Consider the following 9,815-nt stretch of genomic DNA (forward strand, 5'->3'; position numbering starts at 1 on the left):
ATAGTTACAGTTGTGATTCTTAAGTAAACCTAGTTTGTTTCTTTCCACTTTATGCACCGATGTTCATTGAGTTTCAGTGTACTGGAATTACAATAACGGTCTTCACTAAAATATCTGAATGCTTTTACATTTGCTGTTTTGTACACATTATGAGCTGAATTTTAAATTGTGCCCCAGAAAATGGGAAAGAATGAGAGTTCCTCCCCGTTCCCATGTGGGTGTCCGTTTTACATTTTACAGACAGTGTTCCTTTAAAAGTCTGCATCTGGAAATCCCATTAGATGTGCATATAAAATTTCCCCCATGATTAATAGTTGATGAGGTAGGGTTGTTTGGAGGGTACCAACATGTGGCCTGCAGGACCCCTCCTTCGTGGGCTCGTGTTACACTCCATAAACTTGCCACTCTTTCCCACCTAAGCCTTTAAAATAGAGGCGGGATCACTTGTCAGGAATGCCTTAGAACTGTGAAAAACAGCCCAGGAATTGGGAGAGGATGCAGAGCAGCACAGCCGGTCCACTCACTCATCAGCGTTTCCAGTAGCAGAGCAATTCGGTACAATCTACAGGGAAAGAACAACTGGATGGTTTCCTCACACCACATGCTACTGAGGTTGCCTTGAGCACTTTCTGGACCCAAAGCTATTAAGAAACAGAATCTCTTCTAGACAGTGGAATGCAGCTAAGCAACAATGTACTTCTTTTAAAGTGCTAAGTGACGTTGGATGTAATTGGCACATTGTGAAAAACTGAACTTTTCTGAAGAGACTTTGCTTCTACACCTTTGCTATGGATCACTCTGGAAGTAACTGCATGAGGAGTGCCCACCCAGGCAGTCCCATCTGGGGATGTGTACGGAACCATCACACAGGGGTCCCAAATACAGGGATGCCACCATACCAGCAAGGCTCCTTTTCGCTACACCAGAAGCCAGAGTTTCTGGCCTGTACGGATTTTTCTGGATCTTGCCTGGTGTCAACTCCTCATGCCTATCCACGTGAGGAGCATGCTTACACTGAGTCTGGTGGTTTCCAGCGGGCAGACTGGCAGTATACCACCTGTGAGACCCAAAGTCGAGGCCAAGAGCTCTGTTCTTCAGTTGCTGCGACTGTAGGTGGCGTCAACAGGGGCGAGATGGACTGTACAGGCTTGGACAGGCTGCCAGTTTCGGTTGCTGGGTGTCTTGAGGGGGAGTACTCACGACACATGGAGAAAAGGACATTAAAGCAAAAGAGAGAGATTACAGGTTAGTAAACATTAGAACTGGTTTGTGTGTCGGACATGTCAAAGTCTCCATTGGTCACACTGGTCTCCATTTATTCTGTTCCACTGTATAGGCCAGAATGCTTTTATTGACAGAAATAGCGCAGACATAATATAAATTTTGCCAGGAACAATATATGTGTGTAGCAGAAAAAGTTCAGATTAGCAAATTTGTATTTCAAAAGAACTGTAATTATATTACATATCCAAAAGTAACCCTGAATGCTTTTCTGACATTTTAACCATAATTTAGCCATTTCAAAATATCTCTCACACTTCAGATCTCTTCATACTGACCTCTGTGCAGTTCTATCCCAGGTCAAGCCAGAAAACATCTGAGGTAGCAGGCATGCACTGCTCCAGTATGATGCCTTGCAAGTTGATGGACAATGTGTTTCCTACATATCTGTTGCAATCACACAGCACCATGCAGGAAAGCTTGTTCTTACCAGAGGATTGTCTCACTACAGCACACTGGTACAACCATTTTTCTAGCAGTCATCAGAAATAGCCAATACAACCTAAAAACTCCAGGCTCAATTATTCAAAAGAATGATAGAACAGCTTGCAGCCAGGGACAGCCCAAGCTATAGAACATGGCTTGTACTTTGCACTTTAAATCTTGTTTACGAATCACAAATCATGTAATGCAGGGAATGTGCATCTCACTTGTTATAATCAGGTGCGTAATAATTTAATATTTTAAATAGTTATTTTCTGAAACATATTTAATATGATTTAATATTAAATGAACTCAGTTTGGTGTAACAGTTAATACTTAATTTGATCATTTGATCAATGAAACGTATTGAAATTATTCACAATATCCAGTAGCACTATTGCTTAAATTTATTAGCAATATACATGTTGAAGGGGGGTGCAGTGGCGCAGTGGGTTTGACTGGGTCCTGCTTTCCCGTGGGTCTGTGGTTCAAGCCCCGCTTGGGGTGCCTTGCGACGGCCTTGCGACAGACTGGTGTCCCGTCCTGGGTGTGTCCCCTCCCCCTCCAGCCTTACACCCTGAGTTGCTGGGTTAGGCTCCGGTTACCCATGACCCCGCATGGGACAAGCGGTTCAGAAAATGTGTGTGTGTGTGTGTGTGTGTATGTATGTATACATGTTGAAAAGTTACTGAAGTTACTAAGTACCCAGTTTCTAATGGCTGCTAAGATATTTGACCATTTAGTGCATATATTAATATATAATATGTGATGTGCTGAGATGGTGCTTTCAACAAAATAGAGTACATAGGTCTTTTTATTTGTAACAATTATGTCCAAATGGCTCATTTCTTCCCACATTTCAAACATCTAATTTTATTCTGTAGTACATCCATATAGAGCTTCTCCGATAAATAGGTTTTCGATTATTTTCAAACTTGGTTTTCGCTTCTCATGCAATGAATAAGTTTCTTTCAATACAGTGTGATATGTTGACCAAATATTCTATTTCCCTTCTACCTCTTACTCTCTCTCCTTCTATTTATTTTCTACAGTACAGCAGCTAACCTAACATAAGTAACATCATGATAGCATTTTGATTGTGTGATGATTATTTCTGTGGTAAATTTAAAAACAAAAAGGTAATTGGAATAGACACAGTGGTTTAGAGTAAATTTCAGAAAAACGTCCAATTTCTAAGTACTAAAGACACGCATTTCTGATTAAATGGGGAAACACACTTTATCATAGTTACCTTTACATAGCCTGACAACAGCAGGCCTGCTAGACAATGTCTGATAAATAACCTTGCCAGCTGTCCACTTTCTATACCTCAGCTGTAAAAACAATCTCATTGCAGATGCACAGCAATTCAAAATAAAGTGAATTAAATTTTTAACAAAATACATTTGTGGAATTCTATACAAAATATATACTGCTGGTGTTCATAAAATGAAATGAGTGATATGAGATGTGCTATACTTGTACAAAGTAATGAAATCAACCTGTTGATGATCAGAAAAAGTGTCATAGTTCACCTGGCAGGAGAAGTGCACAAATAACATGGAGAGAGTCAATTATATTACTTAATTTAGCTTTTCTCCAGCACAACTTCCAATGAACACCATGTAGTGTTATGAGTCCACACCTTATTCACCTAAGGTGACTTACAGATACACTGCTTACGATGGGCCACTCATCTGTACATTAGTGAAACACACTCCCTATATCACTCACACACACACAATGCAGGTGACTTAGAGTGACTAAACCTACCTGAACAGCACTGTAGGAGGAAACCCACACAGACACTGGAAGAATATACAAATTCCATACAGATTGAAGGGATCAAACCCACATCACCTCACACTGCCCAGGTCCTGTGAAACAGCAGCGCTACATGCTGTGCCACCATGCCGCTGAGAGAACAATTAAAATAATAATGAACAAGTAAAGCATTCAGGTGAAAGACATCTGGCTTTCCAAGATGGGAAATTAACATATTCTAACATTTTATCCAGTATATAATCGTATATATTTTCATAAATGAGGTCTAGCTTTAAAATGAAACTTATCTTTAATTTCTTTTTGAAGTTAATTTTAATTGCATTCATTAAAATTCAACAGCAGGAAATTTTATTGGCTTTTCTCATTCTTAAATATCTAAAAAAGAAAGAGCACCTGGGAGAGCTCGCCCAAAATTGGGTGTTTAATTCTGTTTTTATTTTGTTGTGTTGTGGTTTGTTTTTCAAGCAATGATATCTTTACAATCTTTACAGTTAATGCTAGCAGCCGTTCAACCTTAATTAGGATGAAATGCTTTACTATTAATTCCAAACTTTTGTCTTATGTTACTTGTTCCATAGCCTTCCTGCAGTGTACAGGAGCATGACAAGATATGGGCCTTGCGTTTGGGGGATTTTTATGGGGCAGCTGTTTTGTGAGCTTTCCCTAACAGATGTCAACCCAAACATTACTTTAGTTTCAACTTTAAAGCCCTAGATGGATATATCTGGCCAGTGTGCATCCGCTTGTTTGTACATAAAGCAATCATCTAAAGTAATGTTTAAGAAACAGCTATGACAATATCTGTATCTTCATACCTCTTTGACACTGGGAAGACGTGTCATTTACGGCTTGCATTCATTTATTACATTAAAAGGTCCTGAATTGAGCTTCTTTGTCCATAACTTCATGACTTCACCCATCATGCAGTGTGGTCATGCAATTTGACATAGACTACACAAAAATATTTTCAGTTTAACAAATAGCAAGCACAATTTAAAATTATTTAAATTAAATTTGGCAAATAAAAACATTTTGGTCTGTTACAAATATACAATAGATCATGTTTCATTTTAATATGTAATATTTTAGTTGTTTTTTTCATTAGATTAAACTTGTCATATTTACTCATTTCAAAAAAGCTGCGGTGATGACACATGATGTCTTTAAATAGCTACCATGTTTCTCGGTTCCTGTGTTTCACCGTTTTTTTAATTCTAATGCAAGTTTTTATTTATGTTATCATTTTATCAGTTTCATGGGGTTGTGTAGTCAGGGATGTCTATTTAGGAGTTAGGCTTAGGAGGTGTCCTCCCTGTCTGACACCCATAAATGCAGATTGTGGCTGACATGTTCTCTAAGGGGGAATGTTGCTGTTTGTTAAATTTTTGTTGTTTTGTGTTTTTGTCATGTGTTTTGACATCTCCCTCTCTGTCTTTCTTTCCTTTAATCTTTCTTTCCCTTTTTCACTTTTTTCTTTTCTGCTTTCTACCCCACTGGGTCACATGTTCTAGTTGTCTGACAAGAGGACAGACTGTACACCTTGGGTAGCTATTTTAAAGTTAAACAGTTTCGAGTTAAAATTAACATTCGGAATATTCATACTATAGGCTGTAGGTTCATCATATGCTAAAATATACCAAACATAAAATTAGACTGTTCATAATTTAAATCTTGAAATCTTTTAAAGTCTTGTCAGTTTTATTTATTTTTCACTTAATAACTTAGTAAGATATTTTGTACTTGTCATCTATGCTCATAATTCTCTTTTTACATGGAGGATGTCAGTGATGAATTTTCTTCTGTCTGTTTTGTTATCGTATTCTGTATGCCAATGTGACCCAGTGTTACAGTAATAAATAAATATATATAACATAGTAATTGTAATATTTAATGTTCAAAAACGGAGCTCATGTTTTAACATTTAATAATTTAATATTTTCATGGTTGTTCCAAATATGCGCTAATTATAATGGCTGAGTCATACATATTTGGGTTTTGGGACATGTTAATTACATCAACATGTTTTGCAGACCAGAATAAGTGGTCTTTACAGTGAAATGGATCTACCAGGGATGTTTACAGTTGTGGGCAATTTTAATGGTGTTCTGCCACGTTCCTGCTTAACCAAATGTCTGTAAACTCTGCCATAGAATGACCCACCTCTGGCAGGTCACAGGACTTGCACCAGCTGTGTCCATCACATACACACTGTAAAGGCTAAAGAAAGCAATTAATTAATTTGATTTAATTTTGGTTTATTTCCACATAATACCAATGAACTGCAAAGTACTCAGCCAGACAGGGAACGATGCTAAAGGATTCCTTCCTTTGTTCCTCCAGAGAGTCACAACTCCAACTTTAAGGCTGATTCAAACTGCAAGGCCAGGAAAGAGCGGACAGCCTTCACCAAGGAGCAGCTGCGAGAGCTTGAGGCAGAGTTCAACCACCACAACTACCTGACACGGCTGCGTCGTTACGAGATTGCTGTCAATTTGGACCTCACCGAGAGACAGGTGATCATAGACCTCTATTAGTGGTACCCAACACTGGCATTAAGCACTACTCTTACACTGTATTTATTTACATTTATTCATTTAACTGAATGAAGACTATCCAAAAATAAAGATGTTATATTCAATCAATGGTTTTTCAATTTTGCAGCTTTAGGAAAATTTACACTGGGTTCTCAGTTTACAAATACAAATGAAAGTCTTTTTAATTTGTAAATCCTATCACCATGTCACTCTGAACAAAACTTAACACAGATGTCGACATTCATTCAGCTACAGTAGCATTTTTCTTAAAAGAGACTTACAATTATTTACTCATTTATACAGCTAGGTAATTTTTACTGGAACAATTTAGGATAAGCCTTCTGCTCAGGGGTTTGACAGCTGAAGATGGAATTTGAACTTGCAACCTTTTGGTCCAAAGGCAGCAGCTCTAACATTTCTTGATTTATTGACAAATTAAACTCCGAAAAAAGTTTCAGATAAAGCTATAACAAAACACAAAATTCCTGTAAGATTTTTATTTAAATACTTTATTTATTTTCATCAACAGTCCTAAACCAGTCCTATGCAGGGCTGATGCATCCCAGATACCTCAAAGAAAAATAGAAATTAGAAACATTAAAAATAAAACTAATCTAAAATTACTAAAAAAGTTATCTCCAAGTCTTAGTCAGTACTGGATGTTGCCCATACATGTACAACGTTGCTCTTCTTTTTATTATTGATCATTAACACTCAGGAACAGCAGACATGAGCAGAAAGCATGTGAAAGTGACATTAATTAATCCATTCTCACATTATTACTCTGGATGTGTGTTGATGTAATGCACTCTATTTTTTCTGTAATGTGCGTTGCTTTGCAGAAAAGCATCTGCTAAATTAATAAATATAAAATGTAATGTAAAATGTTTTGCTCCCAACCAATGTCTGTTTGCAGAAAGGGAAGAGACTTTTCCTTTGCAGTATTTTTTTGAAAATAAAAAAGTAAAAAAAAAAAGTAGCATTTTAAACACCTGACAGAAATAAGAAACCAAAACATCTTTATATCTTTACGTCTATATTACAAAACTGTAAAGGGGGCATGGTGGTGCAGTGGGGTTGGCCTGTGCCTGCTCTCTGGTGGGTCTGGGGATCAAGTCCCCCTTGCGGTGCCCTGCGACGGACTGGTGTCCTGTCCTGGGTGTGTCTCCTCCCTCTCCAGCTTTGCGACTTGCGTTGCTGGGTTAGGCTCTGGCTCCCCGTGACCCCGATTGAAACAAGTGGTTTCAGTCAATGTGTGTGTGTGTATAAAACTGTAACTGAAAAGCCTGTAACAAAAATACATTATTCACTCTTTAATGCTCAGACACAGTAAGGAAACTGATCCAGTAAGACTCCTAGGAAATAGTCTTAGTCTAAGGTAATAATTCACTGACATAAAAACAACTCATTTTATTTGTAGGACACTGCATGAGAACTTTTTGCTCTTTGTTGGCACTGGTTTGGTGCAGGAAATCAAGGTCAGGTTGGTTGCTGGACACAGGTAACTGTGATATAAATATTATTAGCTTACTGTGTTACTACTGTGCTACTGTATTAGGTTACCTATTACATAGCTAACTGCACAGAGTTTAAAATTTTAAAGATCTCGCTATACATAGTTCTAAGATACCTCAGTATAAAGACTTTAATCTTTGAATAGTGGACATCAATGTCTTTGGATCACATAGAGGACCTCACCCCTCCACCCCCTCTCCTAACCATTCCTTTCTGAGCATTCACACTTTCACACTGACCACACAAAGTCTCTTCCAACCAAAAATGAGTTTCCCAGGCTCTGGGTCCCAAACGCAAACCAGACCCCAGCCCTGTCCAAGACTTCTTGTGAACCCTTGGTGCAAGTTCAGCTTATGTTTTTTTAATGAAACTTTCATATCTTGGCAACCAAAGATCCCACTTGCATAAACGACAGACAGCCTGAGACAAAGCAATGCGATTGAAATAGTGTGGGAACTGATTGTCTTTATTCCTGTGTTACTTTGGGGAATGCAGACAGGGATGCACAGAGGTTTCACGTGGCTTCCCAAGAGCCCAGCCTACACAGGCAGGAAACAGGCTGTGCTCACAGGAAATTACATCATCACAGCAAGGAAACAGCACCAGAAAATTTCTTAATGATGCCGATTAGCAAATTATATAAAATAATTATTTCTTACTAAAAGAAACCATGTCATAAAGGTGTTCCTGTGCCTTTAAAAAAAAAATAAATCAATAAAATTTAAAAAATTACAGAATTATTAAAATATGATTTACTCTACAAATCGTACGTTTTTATTGTTCCAGCGAGGGTCACCTTGTGTATTACTCCCATATTGTGAAATTTATTTTGTACTGTATGCATTCCATTTAACTTATGTCTGCCACCTATAGGTTAAGGTGTGGTTCCAAAACCGACGGATGAAATGGAAGAGAGTGAAAGGTGGACAGCCTGCTTCCCCCCATGACTTAGAGACAGATGAAGTGGATTCAGCCGCTTCACCCAGCTCTGAGTGAAGGAATGGAAGCGCACCAACATCAGCAAACAGTCCCTAATGGCATCTCGGGATCCTTGGCTGCAATAGTACCATGGGCAAGACGATTTCTGCATTTGCAGTAATTAGCATGCCACTTATGGGCATATGTAATGTTTGGTTTCATGGCCAGCTTCCACAGTTATGGTCTATAGTCAAAGGTCACATTATAGAGCATGCCAAGGTCTTCATTCTTTTCTCTTCGATTCGCAAATTCTGACAAAATCCAGAAATTCACTAGAAAATAATCAATAACTCTTTTTGTGTCCTCATCATGATGTGGACTCAGAGTGTAGGTTCTTGAATCCTGATTCCTGCTTTTCGAAGTCTTATTTGTTGATGACATCTAAAGGATCACTTTAAAGGATCAAAAACTGGGCTTTTTTGAAAGATTTCTCTCAAAACCTGAAACTCATTCACAGTCAGTTGCATTTGTTGACTGCTTGGCCTTGTCAGTACAGCAATAGCCTGGAGTCTATCCTTGGACTTGTACTAGTTTAGGAGGGATACTCCCTGGATGGTATGCAAGCCCAGTTTCTGTTCAGAGTGCATTAATATTTTATGATTTGATCCAATACTAATTCCAGATTTAACCATTCCAGAGTCAGAAATGTGTAAGTGTCCTTCTTGGTGTGTTTTCAGGTGGTTTTTTTAAGCAAACATTTTGTTTCTAATTTTTTCCTGTTTTTTTTTTTTTCATTAGGGATTAAAGTATACAGAATACAAATGTAGAAACGTAGAAATTTAAGACCTATGGCTTCAATAAATTTTTAGAAACATTTGTAAAAAGAGTTTAACTTTTTTTTCTGTTTTTGATATATGGGTTAAGGGAAAAAACACAAAATTTTGACCTAGTTTGACTTATTTGTGTAAAATTATTTATATACCTTTCATTTTCACCATTTCCTGCTCTCGGTACAAAGTAGTCTTTTTTTTCACCCAAATTTTTCTGTGTATTCTACATATAATTCAGTTTATTCAGTTATCCCAGTCTATAGAATTTGAATCCTTGTGGAGAGGCAAATGGTGTTACAAATTGCAGTCTCCAAAAAAAGCAGAAATGTCTGTTAGAAAGACCGATGGACTTTCCTTGAGCTAACAAATGAAATTCTATCCCTCTGATTTGAACACAGGAACTGTCTGTGTGGAAACACTCACACTTTTGACATTCTTCTCTGATGATCTGTTTTAACTGGAACTTTTTGTCTCATAGCTGTGAATGTTAATAGGCTTGCAATTACAACAATAAGCTGGAGATGGAGGT

The 9,815-nt window shown here is 37.8% G+C and overlaps 1 protein-coding gene across 1 annotated transcript; it reads left to right on the top strand.

Annotated features, from left to right (window-relative positions):
- Positions 1-589: 589 nt before the first annotated feature.
- Positions 590-9,095, top strand: meox1 (mesenchyme homeobox 1). Its single transcript, XM_018739756.2, has 3 exons — positions 590-1,245; positions 5,830-6,002; positions 8,412-9,095. The coding sequence occupies exons 1-3, from the start codon at positions 789-791 to the stop codon at positions 8,532-8,534; spliced, it is 753 nt and encodes a 250-aa protein (XP_018595272.1). The 5' UTR covers positions 590-788; the 3' UTR covers positions 8,535-9,095.
- Positions 9,096-9,815: the final 720 nt, after the last annotated feature.

The sequence above is a fragment of the Scleropages formosus genome, chromosome 7, assembly GCF_900964775.1.
Source record: "Scleropages formosus chromosome 7, fSclFor1.1, whole genome shotgun sequence".
NCBI classification, from domain to species: Eukaryota; Metazoa; Chordata; class Actinopteri; order Osteoglossiformes; family Osteoglossidae; genus Scleropages; species Scleropages formosus.